The following is a 23,369-nucleotide window of genomic DNA, read 5'->3' as shown; positions in this document are numbered from 1 at the left end:
GCAGAAACAGGATCATCAGCTTTTTGAAAAGGTGTCGACATATATTCGATGCGTGTCTCGTCGCGACCTCATACTTCGCTTCGATCCTGCTGCATGCTTCATGTGGGCGGCTTCGTTTGCCTAACGGCCACGCTTTCGTCGCTCGCTATCGCTGCCCCTCTTGCCACAAGCAACCTTGATGTCTCGACGCTTTCGGATCAAACCCTTGCGCTAGTCCAGTCTCGTTTGGCAGAATCTGCGACAGATACGTGGGTTACCGGTCATTCTCTGGTGCGGAGCTTCTCTGGTCGACCGACAACTAACAAATCGCGCTCACTGCTAGATGGACCGCCGGGACATATGGAGAAGCTATGCTCGAGCTCGCGAACCCGGCGCTTTCCGTCTTCTCACAAGGATACGCAACGACTTCCGCAGGTCCAGCTAACGGGGTCATCTCGCTTGTCAATTCGTGGGCGTCGAAGCGGCCGGTCGGATCGGCTGAGCTCGCTTTCGTTCAGGGCGGTGCAAGCGGAGATCCACCAGCACTGGGCGTACCGTGGATTGTTGCGGCGACAAGCGAGAGAGGTGAAGCCAAGGCTCGGCTGTGGGAACAAGCGCGCGAGCAGCTTGAGTATCTTCTCATGACTGTCCCTCGAACGCCTGATGGGGCGATTTCGCACCGAGCGGAAACCGTACAGCTTTGGTCAGTCGTGCTCGATCCCCCTCGCTCCGATGCCATTTCCCAAAACGAGGCTGACTCATCTGCGCACTTCCAGGTCAGACTTCATGTACATGGTACCTCCGTTCATGGGGTACTATGGCGTGATATCTCAGAACACCACTCTCATAGCAGAGGCAGTAACGCAATTGCGACTGTATCGCAACTACCTGAACTCGGGCTCGAAACCCCTTCGCCATGTCGTTCTCGGCGACTGGCAGGATAATGGATTGTGGGCGACCGGCAATGGATGGGCTGCTGCAGGTGAGCCTTGATCGCATCAAGCGAAGAACTTGGTCACTGAAGCCTGCCTCTGTCATCGGAGTAGGGATGGTACGGGTCGCCGCAACGATACAAAATTCGCAATATGCAGGGCAATTCGCGAACGAGATTGGGCAGCTCAAAAGCTGGGCAAAAGATATTCTGGACGGATCTTTCGCGTTTGTGCGACAAGGTGATGGTCTCTTGCCAAATTACTTCGATGACCCGGCGTCGTTCGTCGATACGGCGGGTTCCGCTCTCCTTGCCGCGATTGCCTATCGACTGGCGGCTCTCGATCACGCGTCGTCAACTGATTACACGGCGCTGTTGACGGTCGCTGCAAAGATCCGAGCGTCGGTGAATGCCCGGATTGACACCAGTACGGGCTGGCTTGCAGAGGCTGTCGTGAGCAATCTACTTGAACATCAGCACGTCGCATGATGAGCTCGGTGGCTGATCGGGATGGTTCTCGCTCTTAGGATCCTCTATCATTCGCTCAACAGACGCCGACTAGCCCAGAAGGCCAAGCGTTCGTACTCTTGCTGCACGCCGCTTACAGGGACTACAATCAAGCACATAGAATATGAGGAGCTGGTGCTCTGCCGCGGATAGTGGAATGCAGTAGACCGGATTAGCACAGTAATCTATCCTTCTGTCTATACCGTATCCAAATTCTCCTCTGCCTGTACTGCTTGCGTGGCCCGCACGGATTGGCACACACGAGCCTTTCAGATCACTCCTCGCGTTTCTTGTTCGCCGCGAATCACCCTCTGCGGGTGCGGACGAGTGTGACTCACAACACCAAGCTCAATCGCAACGAGCGAGAACCGCAGTGTACCCTCTGAAATATCATATAAAATACACATTAACCGTCTAAGATGTAACGGCGCCAGATCAGAGACCGTCTATTGCTTCGAAGGGATGGCTGCGCGGAGGGACTGTTCCAGATCGGCGAGCAGGTCCTCGACATCCTCAACTCCGACCGAGAGACGCACGAGCTCGGCGTCGATGCCGAGAAGAGCACGGTGAGCGGGATCGACACCCGCACTGGAGATGCGCAACAGTTCAGTCTCGAGCGTTCAAACGGAAAGATACGGGTGAACGCTTCGGCACGTACTGCGTCATCTTGAGCGGCAGCTCGGCAAGACTCTCGACTCCTCCTAGCGACTCTGCCAATGCGAAGAGTTCGAGTCCTTCGAGGAAGCGTTCGCTCGTTTGGGTCGCGTCGGCTTCTTGCAGTTTGCTCTTGTCCTCGATCGGCGACTTGATGTGGAATGACACCATACCTCCTGACGGGAAACCTCCGGGCGAGTCGACCGAGAAACCTTGCGACTGGAAGTACTTCTTGGCATGGGGCGAGAGGTGCGACCAAGCAAGTTCGCGTTCCCGCTTCTGCGATCGCGTCTCGGCGGCACCACGGTTGAGTCCAGGGTAGTTGACGTCGCGCACGAGTCCCGCTGGCACGGCCGTCTCCTGAAGCCAGCGTGCAACCGCGAGTCCGTTGAGCGAATGTTGCCTCACGCGCAGGGCGAGAGTCTTGAGCGACCTGATCAAGAGCCAGCAGTCGAAAGGCGAGGGTACTGCGCCGTGAGCATTTTGCAAGAATCGGAATTTAGACAGGAGCGAAGGGACGGTAGTGACGATGTAACCCCCGATGACGTCGGAAAAGCCTCCATTGTACTTGGTGCTCGAGCCGACGACAACCGTAGCCCCGAGAAGCAGGGGCTGAGTGAGGTAAGTCGAAGAAAAGGTGTTGTCGATGACAAGCGGGATCGAGCGGCGCTGCGCGATGGAGGCGAGAAGGCGGATAGGCACAAGAGACAGCATGGGGTTGGTCGGAGTCTCGGCCCAGATGATCTGTCGCGCGAACGAGGGTCAGCTCCCAACGAAGCGCACAGACCAGCATTTCGCGGCGAGACTGACCTTGGTTTCAGGCGTGATGGCCGCCTCAACTCGGTCGATGATTGTCTGGTCCTCTCGCGCGGAGCGCTGTTCGTCCGATTCGCCTTCAACCGCCTTGCTGCTCGCGCTCGAGTAACTCATGTCGACGAAAGTGGTTGCGACGCCCGACAGCGTCGAGGCGACCTTGGTCATGAACCTGCTCGTGCCGCCGTACACATCTCCGACACTGACAATGTGACCTCCGTTCCCAGTGATAGCCTGAATGACCGTCGCAGTGGCCGCGCTGCCCGACGCGAGCGCGAGTGCGGCCGGACCATCCTCTCCGGCCGAGTGGTGCTCGTCGAGGCCCTCGAGTGCGGCGAGCTGCCTCTCGAGTGCGAGTCGGGTCGGGTTCGCCGAGCGCGAGTACTCGAACTTGGTGCCGCCGATCGTGCCTTGCGAGTAGGTTGTGCTCAGTTCGATCGCAGGAGTGACCGCCGAGGACATCGAGTTCTCGGGCTCGGATCCGACATGGATCGCTTTGGTCGAAAAGCCGAGGCGCGAATGAACCGAGGCGGAAGCAGTCATTGTGTCGAGTGAGGAGAAAGATCAAGATGAGGCGCAGAAAACCTCGGATCGCCTCTGGGCCTGCGCATGTAATCACCTGCCGCGTCGGCATGCCTTGCCGCGAAAAGACGCCATTGGTCGGCTTAATAAGCTGCGCGCGTGTGCCCTTTCACGTGAACGCGGTGTGTACAGTACGTCTTGCATGCAACAGTCAGTGAGCCCGTACCACCAAAGGTCGTCTGTCGAAGCACGCGCAATTCTGCATTTACACGGGAAGGTATCTCTCAAGCACCGACATGTTGGACAACGTCTTCCGATAAACTGCACCCCATATACCATATTGCTACAAGACCGGGACCCGCGTTGACTGCCGGGCTCAAACCTCAACCTGCTGGGCGTTTCCGACCAGTTTGACCATGCGCGAGTGTGCTTGACCAGTAACCCGCACAGAACCCTCCCCTTCAAGGGCCTTGAGTACGTCCGTCAGTTCGTTGGCATCGATCGGGACCGTCGACTGCGCCTCGAGTGTTTTGACGAGATCGCTCCAACGGTAGCCCTTCGAAGACGAACCGAGCAGCGCGACGACTTCCCGTCGAAGGTCCGATCGCAGCTTGCGCTGGTGCGTCGACTGACCGCCGAGAAGGTCGAGATCGATCAAACCGGTCAGGGGATCCGTCTGTGAGAGAGCAGCCATCGCAGATACATGAGCGTTCCAGACCTCGTCGGTGCCGGTAAAGTAAAGGATTCGCTCACAGCAGACTCCTTCAGCGCCTCGCGGATCAGCCTGTTGGCTTCCTCGACGTCCGCGACCTCGACAATCTCGGAGTACCTCATCCGGGCGTGCGCCTCACTCAATCGGATCATACTCTCGAGCTGACGAGTAGTTGCCGTGATCCTGCGGTCATTGCTTCGTGCATCGGCACCAGCATTGCGCATCTCGACATATGCCTGCACGAGAGCTTGTGATGCCTCGGGTGTTAATGCCGGGTGGATGTGATTCCGCGCGAACGAGATGTAAGCCGAAAGATCCTCGATTTTCTGTGCCCATTTGGCGAGTCCGATCAGTCGCAAGATTCGCAGGCCAGCAAAGAGGACGTGCGTACCATGATGTCCGTGCCGGCCGTTTGTGGCTTGTCCTCCAGGTACAGACCGACAAGGTGTCTCGCCAACATGCGATCACTCTTGTCGTCGATCTTGTCGAGCACGAGGTACAGGAGATCAAACCTCGAGATCAGTGTCGGCGGCAGGTCAATGTTGCGCGTGATCGGCCATTTCAGGTTGTACTTGGATCCGACGGGATTGGCTGCCGCAAGGATAGAAGTTCGCGCATTCAGGGTCGTGATGATTCCCGCTTTCGCAATCGAGACGGTTTGTTGCTCCTGCAGGCGTTCAGGACGGTTAGGATTGGAAAGAGGATAAATCGGGGAGGTGATAAGACTCACCATGACTTCATGCAGCACACTCCGTGTGGCGTCCGACATCTTGTCGAACTCATCGATGCAGCAGACACCGCCATCCGAAAGAACGAGTGCACCACTGCAGAACGTGAGCAAGGGAGAATGTCAGTCAGAGCTTATAGGCAAACGCGGCTAGCTGGCTGATATGAGGAAGACTCACCTTTCCAGCACAAGTTGTTTCGAGTCCGGATCGCGCGTCACGTAGGCTGTCAAGCCGACTGCGGAGGAACCTTTTCCGGATGTGTAGACCCCTCGCGGAGCGATCTTGTGCACGTACTATCGGAGTCGACAACAAGGATGAGTCTCCTCTAAAGCCTAACGCCGGATCATTGGGCAAACAGTGGTGAGGCTTACCTGCAAGATCTGCGATTTACTCGTTCCGGGATCACCTACGAGGAGCACGTTGATGTCTCCCCTGTAGCGCGGTCCTCCCGCACCTCCGCCCTTGGTCAGGCTCTTGTTCGTGCCTCCGAAGAGTTGCAGCAGGATTCCCTTCTTGACGTCATCCATCTCGAAGATACTTGGCGCGAGACTCCGTGCGAGGTATTCGTAAATGTCGTCTCGCCTGCTGGTCTCGACCAACTTTTCCTTGAGCCTCGCCTGAGTGTTGACATCGCCAAAGTCTTCTTCACCCTGAAGCATTTCATCGTCTTCTCCAGCATGTTCCTCATCCTCCATGCCAACCCCAACCACGCCACGCCTATCCTCTCCAGCTCCTCCGCGGGTGCTGCCGTCCAGACCCATACGCTTCTTATCAGTCTTTTTGACGTGAAGCACATCGATGTATGTCTTGAACAGAGATTTGATCACGCGCTGGCGAGGATTGAGTCGGACTGGCACCGATCGGAAGATGCCAGTTATCGTGACGCGGTCTCCAGGCTTGACCGTGTCCACAAGCTCGTCGTAAAGTCCGAGTGAGACGGTGTGAGGCGTTTGACCGTCGGGGACCGAGTCTGAGAAGCAAGCAAGCACGGAGTCAATGAGCAGCCCGCGCGTGAAAGGCAGCAATAGCAAACAAACCAGGAGTCTCTTGAAGGCGCACGATTTGCCGATCTGCAAACTCGCAGCGGTTGTGTACGAGGAGCATCGAACCTTGAAGGTTACACACGTCGCGGGGACAACGCTCGGGCTCAGCGATTTTGCCCCGGTCAATCTCAACCGTGGTCGTGTGCGAGCAAGCATTACAGCGGAAGAACGCTGAGACAAGATCAACGTCAGTATGCGGGAGGCTCTGACGAAAGTGCAGCGTTAAGCGGACCAAGCTTCATGTCCGGAATGATCGGGGTCGCACGAATAACGAGACCCTTGATGCAGACGATCTTGTCGATATCTATTTGGGCGTATCTCATGTTCAGCTTGTATACACAAGCGAGTGTGATAGACTCGCTTACCTTGCGGGTTCAGGTCGCGCATGTTCACCCGTGTTTCGCCCGCGTAGGGTCGGACCTTGAACACACTCTGATGCATATCCCTCGCGCGCTGCTCGTTCTCCATCCTCTCCATCCCGTCAAATCCGAGATTCTCCTCGGCGCATGCCCATTCGAGCGCAGAATCCTTCAGCTGCTGATCGAGGATGGGCACGAGTTCCTGCGGGTAGAGCTTGAAGTTGTGGTACAGCTTGCCGAATTCTTTGTCGTCCTTCGTTTGGGGTCCTGCAGGATCTGCGATCGTGTGGCGCCAGCGGAACGCCTGGAGATCGACGAGGTCGAGATTGAGGTTCGTCTGGCCAGTGTCGCGCATTCGAGCGAGGTAGTGCTGATACAATTTTTTATGGGCTGGTTCCTTCGTGTAGGCGAAATCGACGTCCGAGTCGGGGAGGATCACTTCGAGGCGCTTGCGCAAAGCAGCGACCTCATCGAGATAGCCTGCTTCCTGGGCAGCGTCGAGTTCCCGCTCGAGACCTTCGCGTTTCATCCGAAGCTGGATCCGTAGTGAATATTCGTCAGCGAGGCACAGAGTGAGCGCAACAGGCATTGTGGGGTCAGCGCACCTGCTCGAGCCGCCATGGATCGAAAGTCTGCCGATCGCCGCAAGTGAACTCTTTCAAGAACCTTGCGAATGCTCGCATACTCGATTCGATCGTGACCGTCGTTCCCCACAAGACCGTAATGAGCCCTTCATCGTCTTCGTCTTCGTCTCGGTCCTCGTCGTTCGCACCAGCCGCGGACGAAGAGGGACCCGCTTCCGAGCGAGCTCCATTCGGTCGCGACGCTGACGAAGACGGGAAGCCCAGTTCACTACCGAATGCTCCGTTTGCACCGCCGCGTCGACCAGAATTCGGTTGTCCGCCGGCGGATCGAGCGGATGGGGTAGGAGGCGCAGCCGAATGAATGTCTCCACGATGGTTCCGTCTCGGCGTTGGCGAACCGAATTCTGACCTAGAAGAGCGATAACGAGGATCAGTACGCAGTGGTGAACACGCGTAAGAAGCAAGACTGGCGGGACTGACCCGGGGAAGAAGAGGGGAGAGTCGGCTCGATACCGCGCATTGTTGCTCGCACCGCTCATGAGGCCATTGCCGTTTCGAGCGTCAGACGAAGGACCGCCAGATGCGAACAGTCGCGGTCCTCGGGGTGCTGAACCTGCCGAGGAGGATGGGAACGCCAAAGGCGAAGACGAGCCTGATCGCAAGAGCGCGTCAATCGCGTGTTTCAGAGGCGTCTTCGAAAGAGACAGGAACTAACGCGGGTTTGCGCCTGACGAGCGCAGCTGGGCGAGCTGTTGAAGCTGAGGCTGAGCGGCGGCAGGATCCGACGAAGGGTGTGCCGCAGACGACGACGACGGGAATGCCAGAGGCGACGTCGACCTCGGTACGGGCTGCTGACCTTCAGAGCTAGGTGCGTCCAGTTCCATGCCGTCCATGTTGTCCGCAAGGGCTGTGTGGAGCGGATGAACAACCCGTCGACGCGCGCGTCGATCGATCCGCACTTTATCGCCCAATCGCCGTCTCGACGCTGCAGTACAAATCCGACTCTTAGGGGCGCCCCGCAAAGACACACAGTCGAGCCTGCTCGACCGTACGGTCAGATGGACGCGATCCAGTCCACGCGTTCAGCTCGACACCATCTCCGCCTTCCGCCTCGAATCGCGATTGCGGTATCTCCTGACTCGATTGTACCGGGACGCTCGACGTCATTCAGGTGCTGTACAGCTGTAGATCCACACGTCCCGCATTGCGCATTCTCTCGTCAACTCGACATGGTGTTCGTTTCACGCTCGGATGTCTTTCGCCGTAGGACCACCTTCAACTATGTTTCACAAATGCCATCATCTCATGCTCGAGGCCATGGATGCTACCTGAGAAGAGCTTCAGGGCGAGATATCCGTCAATGCCCGGGGAGCTACAGCGTGACCTTGCTGACTGTAGGTCTGCACAACCCTTCAAGCTTAGACTTTGCTATCGCAAATTGTAGTCACCGCATGTCCACCTCGTGCAAGACTGGTCGTTCAACCCTGTATGGAGCCATGTCCGCTGGGCGGGTTGACTTCTGCCTTCTCGCTGATGATATCGCGAAGCCACCGGTTCTGCGTCGTGAGCTGCAGCACAAGTGCACATACGATCAGCCGAGCTGTCGTGAGCGCCCGAAGCGCGGAGAGAAAGCATGCGTACCGCCTCTTTCTCCTTCTCGAGCTCTGCCACGCGTTCGCGTAGTTCGGCCGCAGTATGCTGCAGAGCGACGTTCCGCTGTTTCTTCTTTGCACGGAATCGAGCTGTGAAGCAAGAAAAACCCAGAGCCATGAGCAAGCATGCTCGGGAAATGGCTTACGCGCGGCACGTAGCCTCGAGGCAGGAGCAACGTACCGCTCGCTTCGGTGTTCCTTCGCCGCTTGTCTTCCTCAATTTCTTCCGGCGTCATAGTCTCCTTCGAGACGACAGAAGATGTCTCTGCATTTTGCGCGGATTCCGAGGACGCGCGAGACCGAGCTTTTGAGGAGTGTCGGGATCGAGTCCGTCTTGGTGAGGCGGCCTTAGAAGACGACGATCCATTGTCCTGTGGAGGTTGTGATGGTTCGCGAAGCGACTGACAAGGTGCGAGAGGAACGCTCCCGCTCGGACCGAACGGCGTATATTGCGCGTCGGGACCGCCATACCCTGACGAGCGAGAGGCGATCGGAGGTGGTGCGGTCAGGACATGACCGTGGTCGAATGCGTCGGGATACAGAGACGCCCAGTCGAACGGACTCCCCATCGCAACCATTTCGAGTGGTTCAGCCGGGGCCGGGAAGAGCGAGGTCGAGGTCGAGGCGGGAGGCAGTAGGAACGACAGAGGGTCGGAACGAGCGGGAGGTGTCGGTACCGAGTTCGTCTGGAAGACCGTCGTTGCCCAAAGATCGAGGCTATGCTGAGCGTTGGCCAGTTCGTCGAGATGATTGGCGCTGAGCGTGGTAGGGTTTGAAGTTTGGTGCAAGGGGGATGGCTGGATGTGTAGCAATTCGTTGAGACCGTCAAGTCGAGAGTTTGGCATCACGCGCTGCGGATACCCAGAGACGAGGAGATAGCAGGACCGTAAGTCTGCTCCTGGAAAGAGCGTTCGCGAGATGTCCCGGGAGTGCCAGACGGGTTCAGCGGTTCTATCGGCCCCGCTAGCCGAGTCGACGAGCAGCAGCTACGACGACCTAAAGACGTGGCGCCGCGCTAAAGCAGAGTGCGATATGAGCGAGAGTGCCAGGACCTTGAATACCGAGGTACTGCGCGCGCGTGGTTCCTCCTCACACGGCTTGAGAGTCTGTGATGTAGAGCTTGCTAACGATATTCGATCCTGCACCGGTAGCGGAGCCGAAGCCGTGGAGCACGCGGGAGAGGAGATCTGAGGCAACGCGGAATACGCAAGAGAGCCGACCTCGACGATGCTTCCACGAGCTGTTGAACAGTCGAAGGGGACCGCAGAGTACAGTAGCATCACAAGCAATCATGAGCACACAATCCGGAGCGCGAGCCTCGAGGTCTAGTAAGTGCCGGCCGTCGATGAGGTGATCCGCAGCAGACATGCGCCTACCAGCTCGTCGACGTCAGCGACGACGGACACGACTCCTGGCGAAACCGACAGAGTAAGATTCGCCTCACACGAGTGCAGCTCGCGGGAGTGACCGAGATGGGGTGAAACGTCGAGGTCAGGTTTGAGCTTGCTTCTCCCGCTCCGCTCTGGCTCGCAGACTCGAGTACACCGCATACGCGCTACTGACACTAGCATCCGCTGTGAGAGTATTCAGCGCAATGATCAGTCTGCGAACAGCCTGATGTGGACTTCGTGGATCGAGAAGACGAACCAAACGCCGGCAAGCCTCTGAAACCCTCCTCGGCGAGCAAAATCCGGATTCGTTCGAGCTTTGCCATGGTCACTTCCCGGTCCTTGCGGCCTTCAAGTGACTCGCTGAGCTGCTTGATCTCGTTGCGTCGAGCGTCGCTCTGTGCGACGTCGGCCGACGTGCCAGAGCACACTTGGCACAGACAGTTCTCGAAGCCGAACGCGTCGTATAGGGCCGCCTGCCGCTCAGCGCGCGACATCGTGATGAGCCCCGGAACGTACTCGATCGTGACTTCTGTACCGCAGGGAATCTCCGTTGTCGCGTACACCTCCATACGTAAGGTCATAAACTGCTCGGAGAACACAAGCGCTGAGTGAGGGTGAAATTATGCGAGACATGGAATGAACCTACATTCATCACCTGCGAGGCGTTCGGCGTGCTGCATGGGGGAGCCGGATCACTAAGCCTGTTCGCGCGCACGGTCTTTGGAGAGAAAAGCCAACCATGAATGGTTGATCCTGCTCAGTTCCGCACATAGGTTGTCAGCGGGTACGATTTCTATCTGGTTCTCGGAGATAGATGAGGATCGTACCTCGAGATCTTCGGGAACATCATTGCGACAGTCTTTGATGCGCTGTAGCCTGGAACGGGCGGAAGGGCGATCGAGAATCCGTTCGCGGCACGCCTCGAACGAATTTCGTCAAGGTCGGCATCGGCAGCGACGACCGGTGCCAGCGACATGTAGGCTGCTTGCTCACGCTCGCCAAGCTGTTCGAACAGTTGACGAGCCTGGGCTGCATCAAGCGTTGTGGGCCAGATGCAGAGCGGACGTTCGGCAATCAGTAGAGAGCCGAGCTCCAGGTCCTTGCTGGCGATTGCTCCGAGTCCTTTCCTGTCGAACGTGTTTGCCTGATCAGCCTGAGAAGTTGAGCTCTAGCAGGAATTCGACTCGCCCTGCTGCGGAGGTCACTGTCCAGGGCGGGACGTGTAGCTGTTCAACGTCGTCGTCATCGTCGAGACCGGTTGCTGCATTCGCAAGGACTACTCCAAACAAGTACGGCAAAATGTCGGAACCGCAATGAGGGATCGAGGTTGCTGCAAGATCTACTGCCGGAACGCCGCTTGACGATGCCGAGGCCGCAGAACTCCAGAATGAGGATCGCTGTGCCATACGTGAGCCGATGTGGACGCCTGTCGTGCCGCGAAAGCCTGGTCGCGTCGATCTAGCGATGAATCTGTACATCGCCGTCGCGTGAGAGATGTACGTGAATGTCGTCTAGGAATCCCGCTTCGACTTGGTTGTCTCCTTCATACAGCAGTAGACCTCGACAACTCTTCGAAAGCCAGCGAGACGCGCAGATCACCCGGCAAATCAATCAGACCACCAGAAACCACAGCCTACCAAGACGAGCGATGATGCCTGAAGGATCCGCTTTATCAACAGTCGGCCTGGGCAATTGCCCCCTCTACAATCACGTATTCTATCCGCAGACAGAGCTGGAAACCACCTGCGACCAACGGGATCGAGCCTGCCTTGTGGAGCTTCGTATCATGGAATGGGAGCACATCGACACATACGCATAGCTCGTGCTGTACATTCGCGATCGTGCAATTGTCAACGTCGATATTTTGGTTCTCCGACCCTGTCTTCGCTGCAGAATACCCGCAGGATTGCGGAAAAATTCCAACTCGAGGGATAGAAAGCCAACAACATCGATTTGCGCGGGAAACCTTCACTGACACAGCGCTTCAGTTTCACGCGGAACAAGGAACCATCGACAGGGGAGGTCGGGCAGCATCCAGAACCCGAATGCAGTGCAAGCGGAAACAAAACATCCTCTCCGTCCGTCATCTGAGCAAGCTGTGCCCTCGTCAGCCAATATCACCCTGTCCTGCTCGATGGCTGACCTCTCTTTCGCCTTCTGGGTCTCGATCATCCAATGTAGCGCTTCAATACAGATGTACTGCTCTCTCCTCGGCAGAAACGTGGAGAAAGAGCGTGTGCTCGAGCGGTGGGAGGGTGGGCATGTTGCCTGCCGCACGCACGATCCGTGACGCAGACGACGGCGACGGAGCCGCGGTCGACGCTACAGGCGGCGCGCTGTCGGAAGCCTGGTCATGATCGCGCCAAAGTCATGGCTCAATAACGGCGGAGATTGGCATGACCAAGCAGAGCACGGCAGCATCTATAAGTCACGCTTCCAGCCTACTGCCTGTATACTGCTTGTAGCGAGTCGAGCGCGACGGCGGCAACTGGTGGCATGACATCTCTCTCTACGCGGCATTCTAGTAAGCGGATCAACTGAGAAGCGCGCGCCTGGCCAGGCATCGAGTAAAGTGCCGCATCGGAGGAGTTTATTGTCAGTGCCATCCGGTTCGGCCACGCTCTCGTAAGCGCCCAAACTGGAGAAACGGTCTTGCCTACCTGCAGATAGCGGGAGTAAGACTCACAGGTACCGCTATTCTTCGCCTGAGGTGCTTTTGGGGAATTAGTGGACATTGTGACATTGCGGGATGTGGGACACGTTTGGGGCGCCCAAAAACGTGCGAGCGCGACTTTGTCCCTCTCTTTCCTTTTCCCCTCTCCCTCCTCCATCAAGCACGACGTCGACATCTGCGCCGCCTCACACGTACCGCAATATCGTAAGATCTATACTGCTCAGGCTCATCTTACGTGGTCTACGCCCGCTAATCATTGTGACCGACGCACTTTGCGCAAAGACCTCGACCTCCCAGCTTTCCGCCGTTTCCTCTCGCACGACTGGTGCCCTTTACCATACTTACTGCTGCGCAGCTCGTCTAGGTCTGCGAACAGCAGCTACATTGCTCCCAATCACCGTGGCAGGAGGTCCCTCCTCCCTGGCTCGGGCCGCCCACCGCCGCGGAGTCTGTCTACCACCGCCATCTCGGATGTGGTCGACAGCATGCACGTTTCACAGACCGACATTGATCTTATGTTGTTCCTCGACTGACAGGCTGCATTCGCCATTTCAGTCCTATGTCGGCAATTTGAGGATCTGCACAATTGGCGAGAATAGGATGAAGCATCGGTACCCTTCGTTTGTCTTTGGGTCGATCCTCCTGCTCATCGGGTACGACGGTGTTTATCCTAGTTGGCATCTGGAGGAAGAGTGCGACAAGCATGCCGAGGTGAGTGCCTCGATCAACGCCATTATCACGATGCTCTACTGCACCTGGAACACTCTGTGTCCTCGTTTCCAACGAATTGTTGCGCGAATCCATGAGATCTACGAAGCTCGGAACGGACAGGACGAAATGGTGGGTGCGGTCGAACTCAAAATCGAGCGCAGCACCACGTGAGTCTCCCTTTTCTACCCATCTTCATCGCCGTGTTCGACACTCACGCTCGTTGGTACTGCGCAGTAGTCTTCGAAGGGATGATAAGACCTGTGATCATCGATGAGATGCTCAGCGTGTCTCGCGAGAGTTTCGCGTTCGCCCTCGCACGGATCCTGTTCGACATTCCGCTGCTTGAGGCGCTCACCTACTACCCTATTCCCAGATCGCGGCCGATATTGCGTATTCTATCCTTGTCAAACGGGGTATGTCAAATGCGGCAGCCTTGTCATTGCGTTTGCACAGGCTGATGCGCAGTCGCGCACAGGGACGAAAGACCTTTCCCCGGTGGAGTGCTACGCGCACCTCGTCTGCTCCTTTGTGTCGAAGCGGTACGGCCCCGAATTACTCGCCGGTCGATTGTGGATCCACGACAGAGATTCGGCTTCTTCGGGAGGGGAAGATGACAGCGGTCCGGGAGAGTCGAACCCGATCAAGCACACGTTCCGTCTAGTCAGCCGCTCTCATGTGACGCTCAAAGCTCATGTGACATCATTGGACGCAGTCGAGTTTCCTGATGCCATCCGTACCCTTCCAGAACCCTTACAAGCGCTCTCGCGCTGTCTTCTTCACGCCTGGATCATAGTCACGAACGCTACTCGACTGGCTGAGCTCCAAACAGCGCTCTTGCCGACATGACGTTCGGCAAGTTCGAGAACGAGCGCGTCACGTTCGCCTACACCTGTGCACTCGAGCCTCGAACCGCAGAATTGACGACCCAGGCGTCCCAGGCAAACGAGCCTCGCTCTTTGTCGAACTTGCGAAACGTCATCTCGGCAAGAGTGCTGTTGGGAACCCAGCCAGTCGAGTAGCCTTCGCAACGATGATCCAGTCGCGAAGGAGAGAGCGTAAGAGCACCCTTGTTCACGAAAGGACTCTGGAACGGCACGGCGGGCATCAGAAAACTTGACTGCATCCAGTGCTATCACATGAGCTATGGGACTCATGAGAGCGCGATGTAGTACGGTGGACCAACCAGGCGGAGCGTATGCTTGATCGGGTTCGACCCGCCCGGATCGCTCTCATCTTCCCCTCCCGAAGAAGCCGAATCTTCGTCGTGGAAATGCAGTCGACCGTCGAGTATCTCGGGGCCGTACCGCTTCCACACGAGCGAGCAGACGAGATGCGCGTAGCACTCCACCGGGGAAAGGTCTTTCGTCCCTGTGCGCAACTGTACATCAGCATGTACAAGAGCAACGACACGGCTGCCGCATTGGACATACCCTGTTTAACAAGGATGGAATACACAATGTCGGCCGCGGTCTGGGAATAGGATAGAAGGGAAGCTCTTCAAGTAGGACTCCGAAACGCTCAAAGACTCACATCCAGTCCGAGGAAGCTCAGTGACGGGGTCCCGTCGCTGTTGGTAGGGTAGTGCAAGCGATGTCATATGACGCAAGTCTTTGCCGACATGTATGAGATCGGCAACCTCTTCCTCGCAAGACTGATCGATCTCGCATGGAACAGTTCGTGCTCTGCAGAGTATGTAAACACTTCATGACTTGGGAAGGATGGAACGGTTTTGCCATCCGATAGTCGGACGCTGAGCAAACATTCGAGCGGCGATCTTGTCGTTCTCGATGCGACTTCAAAGTTGGCGTGAGTCTGCACGTAACGCGAAAGTGACGGCGATCGGGCGCCGACGCGTTCGATAAGACTCGCCTCGAGCGAATGACCGACTAACAGCAGTCGCTTCGGCCGCTTATACCTGAGTGAGAGAGTCGGATCACGGCATAAGAGCATGTTCGGCTGCGGAACACTACGAATCGACGCGCTTCGAGGCAAAGAGGGCAGGGGACGGCGAGCTAAGCGTCTCATTCTTGACCTTTGAGGTTGCTGTGATCGATCAGATCGGCGCCGACGCCGGGACCTCCCTCGGCATGTCCGCCCTGACGATGACCATGAAGGATACAGTGTTTCTTCCAAGATACATTTAGCGGGGAGCATTCTGACACAATCCGAGCTGTTCTGCAAGTCGCCGGTGCGCCTATCGCTCTCAAATTCGTGACGTAGCGCCAACTGCAGGCACGGACCGGTGAGTGCGGATCGGGCTAGCAGACACTCATCGTGATCGCTGAACACTCGTCGTTCTTGTCCTTATACGACTGGGCAGAGATTGAAAAGAGCTCGTGATTGGCCTCCTGTTCTCGACGAGTCTCGCCAACTCGTAAACTTGGCGTACGCCGTCATTCGGCCCGAGCGCACGGGCTCGCTAAAGCGCGGAGGTCGCATGGCGACAGTCGAACCAGCTCACGTTCGGGCTTTGGCCTGCTCGTTCGAAAGCTCATTCGCGATGCAAATGTGGGCAAAGCAAGCACTGGACAATGAGCCAGAGGAGCGCCCGTGATGCTAGCGGTTGACACTGGTGTTGCAGCGCAGTCTCATGAAGCGAGGAGATCCTCAGAACGCCAGTGTTGAAGCTCGATAGCCAGAGCACGAAGCAGCGTGTGCACGAGAAGCGCAAGAGCGGATCGGCTATTTCAGTGTCGGAGGCCAACCCCAGGAAGCCTTTGATCGGTGAGAGCACGACGGTATGGTCCACTTGTCGATCAGCGTTCGCCAGAACGATCGGTCTTCCCACGACACGGCAAGAGGTCGAAATCGCAGGGCTGATTCGAGGTCGCTGCCGTGCCCATCGCAGGATCGGCGCTTGTCGGGGTCGAGGACGAGGGCGTGTATCACAGTTGCCAGGGACCAAGAGATAGGGACTGAGTGGCCATGTGCACCTGTCCGGACGAGGTCGTGAGCGTGTCGTAGTGGCAAGCAGGCTTGGACGTCTCGCGCAGAGCTACCGGTGATCCTGACCGGGTTATACACAGCTAGTTAGTCAGGGTGATTGATCTCAGAGCGGGCGCGAGGGAGCTGGCGACAGTTGTAAGTGAAAGTGCGACGAGTCGTCGAGTATGAACAGGGGTCAATTGATCAAGCTGGTTCATCCGAATGTAACTGTGTTGGACGCCTTGCACCTGATGCGGTGTGTAGGAGGCAACAGAGACCTGGTATGCATTGCAATCGCAAGCATGAATGTCGCGCCGAGTGCGTTGCAAGAGCGAGCGTGAGTATTTGAGCACTTGCGCGGCGCGACCGACTCTGCTCGAGCGCGAGCTGTCATGAACGGGTCGTCTATACGCTTCGTCAGGTTCATTCTCTCTCGCGCTGACCAGAGACGCCAACGTCCGTGCTAGGGGCCAAAACGTAAGACTTTATTTCGAGGAAGCATTATATGAACGGGTAGAAGGGAAAGGCAAACAGCGCACGCAGAGCGCTGGCAGTGAGCGGGGTGAGGAGGATGGAGAGAGAGGTATGCGTGCGAGGGAGGGGAAAAAACGAAGGGGGGCAAGGTGCGCGAGTCTAGGAACGAGAGAGAGAGAGAGAGAGAGAGCGCGGGCACGTCGCGCGTCTAAGCGCGGAGGGCAGCACCGGACTGCGACGCCTGTCGCGACGAGAAGCGCTGGAGCTCGGCGTTCGAGATGTTGACCTTCTTGTTGCCGAGCCCGACGGAGCGCTGGGCACGCTTGAGGAACGACACTCGGTTCGAGTAGAGCGACTCGTGACGCGACTGGGTGCGGGTGACAGTCATGTCGACCGGGGCGGCAACGCGCTTCGAGCGGCGGTTGTTGAACATCTTGACGAGCGCGCGGACACCGAACTTGACACCGTCGAGAGGGAAGAACCAGACGATGTTCCAGATCCAGGTGATTCCGATCCAGCCGCCCTGTTTGGCAATCCGAGCGTGTCAGCATCTCGGTAGCGCATGCAAGCGACTTAGAGCCCAGATGGGAAGGAGACGAGATAGGAACGCACAGAAACTCCGCGGACATCCGTGAAACCCCAATCTCCGTACGCCGCAATGATAGACGAGATCAATTGGGCCAAGCAGAAGGCGAGGAAGAGGGCAACCGAGGGCCTCTCCATGAAGAAGAACGAGTGCGAGCGGGTGACGAAGATAAGAGCTTGAGAGATCTGGGCGACTCTAAAAATTGAAAAAACGCCGCCAAGGCGGCGTTTCAACGTCAGCAGCTGCTCGGAAGGGTGGCAGAGGAAGGAGAGAGAGCCGCCTCACTGGAGGTAGATGATCATGTGGAGCTCGGGGTCGTTGTGGTCGGTAATGTTCGAGACACCGAATCGGTCGTTGAAGAAGTTGGTGTAGACAATGACGCAGAAGAACGCAATGGTACCGGCAGCGAGGTAGAGACCGTAGGCAAAGGCGTAGGTGAAGATCTCTCCGAGATCCCACGAGTCGGGGGTCGACGAGGGCAAGACACGGTCGAGCGAGAGAGTCATGATGGTTCCGTCGTTGAGGAGGGCAATGATCAAAACCATGAACGGAGGGAAGTCGAACTGGAAGGCAAAGGCCATAACAGCGAAACCGACGACTGGAAGAGGAAAAACAAAGAAGGCAAGAAAAAATCAGTTTGGGTTCGTGGGCTTCGTGCGTGCGCGCAAAAGCTCACCGATACGGATGGTGACAGCGCAAGCGTAGATCGAGTAGTTACGCATGCGCTGGAAAATGACACGGGATTGGCGGATGGCGTGGACAATGGTCGAAAGTCCGGGCTCGGTGAGAACGATATCGGCGGCACCACGGGCAGCGTCGGTGGCACCCTCGACGGCAATACCGACGTTGGCACGGGAGAGCGCAGGAGCATCGTTAGCACCGTCACCAGTCATGGCGCAGAGGTGACCGAGTCCCTGGAGGCGCTTGACAATCTCGTATTTGTGCTCGGGGAAGACTCCAGCGAAACCATCGGCGTCGAGGATCATCTCCTCGAGGTTGGCGTGCTTTCCGTCGACGGGGAATCCTCCGGTTTGAAGAACCTTGGCCGGGTACATGTGGTCTCCGAGACCGAGACGGCGACCGGTTTCCTTGGCAATAGCGAGTTGATCACCAGTGACCATCTTGACCTTGACTCCGAGAGCTTGGGCGTCGTCGATGGTTTGCTTGGTGTCGTCACGGGGAGGGTCAAAGATGGCGAGGAGACCGATGAGCTCGAAACCGTTTCCTTCGTCGTCCTTGTTGTTGCTGGGGACGTCCTCAATGGCGACAGCGAGGGCACGGAGACCACGCATGGCAAACTCTTCGACATCCTTCTCGAGCTGGTCCTCGACCTCGGCGGTCTTGTTGCGCGAGCAAAGTTCGATGATGATACCAGTCATTCCCTTGGTGACACGCTTCATCTTGCCAGTCGACTCCTCAATGTAGGTGATCTCGGTACGCTTGTCGACAGGGTTGAACGGCTTAAAGTCAAGGAGCTTGATTCCCTTGCGAGCGTCTCCGACGTTGGGGATGGCACCGACGACACAGGTGTCAATGGCGTCCATGTTCTCGGTACGCGAAGCGTAGGCAGCGTTGAGGATGACGTCCTCGGGTCCAATGTCGGTGTAGGTCTTGAGAGTCGACTTGTCAATGGTGAGCTTGTTGGTGGTGAGCTGTGGCCGAGAAAAGTGTCAGTCAGTGCGCATTCGTTTCGAAGAGTCCAAGATTGCAACTGACAGTTCCAGTCTTGTCAGAGCAGAGGATGGTGACACCAGCGAGCTCCTCGATAGCAGTGATACGGGTGACGATAGCCTTGTACTTGGCGAGCTGTTGGGCTCCGACGGCGAGCGTGACCGAAAGAACGGTAGGCATGGCAATCGGGATACCACCGATCAAAAGAACGAGGATGTTGTCGAGACCGCGGCGGTACGAGTAGTGGAAGCGAGGGTAGAGGATGACGATTTCGAGGACGATAAAGATACCGATCGAGACCAAGCAGAAGAGACCGATTTGAGCAAGAATGGCCTAACACGCAAACAGCAGCAGGTAAGTCTCTAGGTCACGAGATGCAGGACGGGCAGCGAGACTCACTTGGAGATGGCCAGTCGAGTCATCGTCGGCTCCGACGAGGGAGGCGGCACGTCCGAAGAAGGTGTTGGCACCGGTGGCGATAACGACACCCTCGGCCTCTCCTTGCTTGCAGATCGAGGACGAGAAGCACTGGTCTCCGACCTTCTTGCCTTGCGGGAGCGATTCACCGGTGAGACCGGCTTGGTCGATCGAGACGTTGATGGCATCGTAAAGACGGCAGTCGGCGGGAACAATGTCTCCGATCTTGAAGGCGACAACATCTCCGGGGACGAGGTCCGACGATTCGATTTCGAGCCAGGCACCGTCACGGCGGCACTTGGCCTTGGGGGCGAGAGATTCCATGAGCGCCTTGACAGCGTTACCAGCCGAACGTTCCTCGTAGAAACCGATACCCGAGTTGATGAACAAGAGGAGCACGATTCCGACGAAATCTTGCCAATCAGGAGGTCGTCCTCCACCGTTCGAGAGAGCGATAGCGACCAAAGCGGCTCCCTCCATGACCCACGAGAGAGGGTTCCACATGAAGCTGTAGGCGAGTCGATCAGCGACATTCGCGAGTGGCAGAGAGAGCCGAGAGACTCACGAGAGGAACTGGAGGAAGGCAGAAGTTTCCTTGTGCTCGAGCTTGTTGGGACCAAAGATGTCGCGACGACGATCGGCCTCGGCGTTGGTGAGACCCTCTTCCTTGCATCTGTGCGAGCGAGGAAGCGCGTCAGAACACAGATCGAGCGGAGGAGAGCGCAAGTAGCGATATCCGAGGGAGGGCGATAGTGGGGGCAAGAAAATAATTTCTGGGGACCACAAACTCACTGGAGGAGAGTCCAGACATCCTCGAGCTCGACTTGCTCGAGGTCGACCTTGTCCTTGTCGTACAAGTCCTCGGCCTTGAGCTCAATGGTGCTCATGTCGACCAGCGCATGCTTGGTCTCACGTTCCTCCTCTGATGCGATCGTGTCATGGAAAAACAAAAGGCCCCCGCTCCGTCAGCTCGCCTCCTGCTGCTGATGCCAGGTGGCTACAAGCATACCAAAGGTCTTGTCGAAACGTCCAGGCTCCTTCTTGGCGGGCGCCTCAGGTTGGGCGGGTTTTTCGTTGGTGACCTCGGGGGTCGTCTTCTCAACGGGGGCAGACATCGCCGGTCGATCTACTACGAACGAGTCGGTATGGGATGCTGTTGGGTTGGGACGGTCGAAGCCGAGTGGAAGAGAGATCCAACTGCCTCAGAGACGCAGAAGGGGAGCCGACGGCGCGCGGAAGGAAAAGGGTCGGCGGATAGAATCCGACTGTCGGCGCTGTCGAGGCGACGAAAGAAGACTCTAAAGGTCGAGAGTGCTCGCGGGAGGTGGTGCGGGCGGTTGGCAGACTCTCACGAAGAAGAGGGAGGAGGGAGGCGGGAAAAAAAACTTCGGAAAGAGGAAGTTGGGATTGGCAGGGTTGGCGGACCCGTCAAATCGAAAGGGGCTGGCCTCGGAAAGCAAAACAAGAAACGCGTGCTTAGCGCCCACCCCCGGACGAAATACCAATTGGGATTTTGTCCTGTTTCTGCCCCAACATCCGTCCGAACGGTCCAACCTTCGCAATCTCGCAAACGAAACAAGCGTCGGCGCTCGTTTCGCTTCGGATGCGGGACTGCCCACGGTCCGCTCGTCCCGGTACAGAGACAGGCCACGAGCTCTGACACCCTGCTTCGCTCCTGATGCCGTCAGCGATCTTCAGTCAACGCGCTCGGCAGTTTCTGTCTCGACCAGTCTCTGCCTGTCTGCTCTTGTCTGGCGCAGGTGCACAAGCACTTGACAGGCAGTCGATACGCGAATCCTTAACTGCGGCTCGCGAGGAAAGCGTCGGGCTTGGCTTCTTGATCGACGACAAGCAATCGGCACCTGACCGTTCGCTACTGTGGGCGCGCCCAGTGCAACGTTTCAGACAGGAGATTCGCGTTGACCAGGCTATCTAGACGCGCAAATACTGAACTCCAGAAGGGCGACGCAAAGAGGTGTACTCGCTTCCCGCGCTTGTCCCCGAAATCTGCCGTCGGCGCCCACCGACTGACGTGCTCCTGCTCAGGAGCAGCTCGACGAAGAAAGTTTTCCGAGAGCAAAAACTTTGTGGCCGACCGTCAGAACCCATGACCTACTTTACCCCAGATCTGCCGTCAAAGATGGCTTATTGAATCATGGGGGCGCTCGCCAGCGGGCGGCGGGACGCGGGCGCACATACCGCAAGCGCAACACGCGAGTGACGGAGAGCGTTCGGGGTTTGAGATTCGGCAGAGAAGAATCGGCACTTTGCGCGCCACAATCCGCGCGTGTCGAGCGAACAAGCTCGGTCCCGCCATCTCGCTCTCTTCGATCCTTTGACCCTGTTCCCGGCAAGTCGCCAGCTCAGGTAGCTCAGTTGCAGCAAGCCCGGTAAAACGAGACTGCACGACCAGTCCGGCGGTCTCGCCGGTGCTCGTCTACATTTGTCGCGTTTCCGAAAGCTGCCAGGCATATATATACACGGACCTCGCTCACTTCCAGGCGTTCTGTGCTGGCCAGCATGTACGTGGCCCAATCCAGTGGTTCGCCATCGAGATCCGGTGGTGGTCACGAGCGTCCGTGCCAAGAGCATGAAGGATCTAGCTATCCCCCTACTTCTCGAGCGACTGGCCCCTCATATTCCAGGCGAATTTCCCCAAGCCCCGAGACCCGAAGCTCGAATCGATTAGAAAAAAATCGGTGGCTCCACTTCGAGCCCGGTCGTGATTTGCTATCTTTTTTTGCCCGTGCCGGCTGCCACTTTGGCGGGGCAATTGCTCGCAGTTTTCGGCGCGCCCGCTGCCCGAGTACATGCAGAGAGTAAAAGTTGATTGCGTTGCCGACCTTCGCCTGAATGTTCTTCTGCAGATAGCTGAGCGACCTCGCCCCAACTTGCAAATCAAACCCCTCCTCCGCGGCCGAATGCAAATTTCCAGTCTCGGACGTCCTGTCGCGGGTCTCGAAGCTCTCGCATGCGACGATATCCGATGCTGCTGGTGTCCATTTGATCACGCGAGCGCTTTGATCACTTATCTCTTGTCGCCCTGGCCGCCAGCCGGTGCGGATATTTCAGAGAGAGAGAGAGAGAGAGAGCGAAGGCTCTTTGGGCCGCGTATGAACATTGAATGAGCGCTGTCTTCATCCAGTGTCGCGATGCCGATCAGCAACAGTGACCATTGACCTCGCGACATTGGCTAGGTCAGAGCTTCGAAGATAACCTTGTTCCTTCTCCCGCTCGGCATTGAGCTCGGCCTATTCCGCGCTGCAATTCCCGCTGCTGTGATGCAGTCAGTGTCTTAACTATGTGACCTCACTCCAGTGTGGCGAGAGGGAAGAGTGCGAAGTCGGCATGAGCAGCTCCGTCGTCACAGCCCGAGCTGGACGCATCTGCGTGATCTGCGCGAGTCGATTCCAGCGCAGCGCACTCGTGCCCACTCTGATGTGACAACTACTTGTTCCCGGGCTTGGTCGCAAGCTGATGACGGAAAGTGAGGGTCCATTTGTGAAGCGATGTGAGCGCGTAGTACTGTGGCGCAATGCAAGTCTTCCTCCCTCAGTCCCGCAGGCGCTCCCTTCCGAACTCTATCGCCAGGATTCTAGACAGTTCAGAAACCTCCCGGAGTCCTGGCTTGAGAATCTCCACCTGTCGACTGGGTATCTTTCGACGAAATAGGTCCGATTCGAGACAGGTCCCCGAAAGCACTCACACACGAGTGCGAGACTCCATGGTCCACGCGGTTGCCAAGATCAATGGCCCTCTTGATGAGTGCGTGCTACATCAGTCGCACCCGTCTGAAGCAGTCCAGACGGACCAGGACTTCGCACTCTCACACACTGATAGACTTGAACTTTGCGAGAGAGTCGTAATTGCGTGACTGGTCCTCGAAATGCAGAGCGTCTACACGACTGCCACCCTGAATCCAGCTATCGATCCTCCGGTACCGCAGTCGCTACGGAGGCCTTTTCCACAGTCGAGCTCGGGACATAGGCGACAACAAAGCATAGAGGTTGAAGCCCTTCGTTTTTCCAGACCGACC

The 23,369-nt window shown here is 57.3% G+C and overlaps 5 protein-coding genes across 5 annotated transcripts; 1 reads left to right on the top strand and 4 right to left on the bottom strand.

Annotated features, from left to right (window-relative positions):
- Positions 1 to 93: 93 nt before the first annotated feature.
- On the top strand, positions 94 to 1,545 carry JCM15063_001809 (uncharacterized protein; the record flags this gene model as incomplete). The annotated part of the gene is made up of 5 exons (XM_076678943.1): positions 94 to 248; positions 323 to 682; positions 756 to 961; positions 1,026 to 1,363; positions 1,438 to 1,545. The coding sequence occupies 5 exons, from the start codon at positions 94 to 96 to the stop codon at positions 1,543 to 1,545; spliced, it is 1,167 nt and encodes a 388-aa protein (XP_076533940.1).
- A 318-nt stretch (positions 1,546 to 1,863) lies between these two features.
- JCM15063_001808 (trans-sulfuration enzyme family protein) lies at positions 1,864 to 3,427 on the bottom strand (the record flags this gene model as incomplete). Its single annotated transcript, XM_076678942.1, has 3 exons — positions 1,864 to 2,005; positions 2,076 to 2,815; positions 2,882 to 3,427. The coding sequence occupies 3 exons, from the start codon at positions 3,425 to 3,427 to the stop codon at positions 1,864 to 1,866; spliced, it is 1,428 nt and encodes a 475-aa protein (XP_076533939.1).
- Positions 3,428 to 3,782: 355 nt separating this feature from the next.
- On the bottom strand, positions 3,783 to 7,725 carry MCM4 (MCM DNA helicase complex subunit MCM4; the record flags this gene model as incomplete). The annotated part of the gene is made up of 12 exons (XM_076678941.1): positions 3,783 to 4,082; positions 4,160 to 4,444; positions 4,510 to 4,785; positions 4,849 to 4,942; positions 5,024 to 5,139; positions 5,218 to 5,816; positions 5,884 to 6,060; positions 6,122 to 6,193; positions 6,255 to 6,783; positions 6,854 to 7,241; positions 7,313 to 7,484; positions 7,548 to 7,725. 12 exons carry the CDS (start codon positions 7,723 to 7,725, stop codon positions 3,783 to 3,785), a joined length of 3,186 nt encoding a protein of 1,061 aa, XP_076533938.1.
- A 585-nt stretch (positions 7,726 to 8,310) lies between these two features.
- Positions 8,311 to 11,281, bottom strand: JCM15063_001806 (uncharacterized protein; the record flags this gene model as incomplete). Its single annotated transcript, XM_076678940.1, has 8 exons — positions 8,311 to 8,400; positions 8,474 to 8,574; positions 8,666 to 9,382; positions 10,132 to 10,459; positions 10,522 to 10,549; positions 10,614 to 10,628; positions 10,703 to 11,019; positions 11,081 to 11,281. The coding sequence occupies 8 exons, from the start codon at positions 11,279 to 11,281 to the stop codon at positions 8,311 to 8,313; spliced, it is 1,797 nt and encodes a 598-aa protein (XP_076533937.1).
- Positions 11,282 to 16,867: 5,586 nt separating this feature from the next.
- JCM15063_001805 (plasma-membrane proton-efflux P-type ATPase) lies at positions 16,868 to 20,448 on the bottom strand (the record flags this gene model as incomplete). The annotated part of the gene is made up of 9 exons (XM_076678939.1): positions 16,868 to 17,182; positions 17,272 to 17,440; positions 17,531 to 17,843; positions 17,922 to 18,897; positions 18,962 to 19,249; positions 19,316 to 19,841; positions 19,899 to 20,006; positions 20,126 to 20,255; positions 20,343 to 20,448. The coding sequence occupies 9 exons, from the start codon at positions 20,446 to 20,448 to the stop codon at positions 16,868 to 16,870; spliced, it is 2,931 nt and encodes a 976-aa protein (XP_076533936.1).
- Positions 20,449 to 23,369: the final 2,921 nt, after the last annotated feature.

The sequence above is a fragment of the Sporobolomyces koalae genome (genome assembly GCF_050403365.1).
Source record: "Sporobolomyces koalae JCM15063 DNA, S_koalae_JCM15063T_v1_ctg18, whole genome shotgun sequence".
Taxonomy (NCBI): Eukaryota; Fungi; Basidiomycota; class Microbotryomycetes; order Sporidiobolales; family Sporidiobolaceae; genus Sporobolomyces; species Sporobolomyces koalae.
The sequence above is the reverse complement of the archived record's forward strand: the minus strand, read 5'-3'. Positions and strand labels throughout refer to the sequence as shown.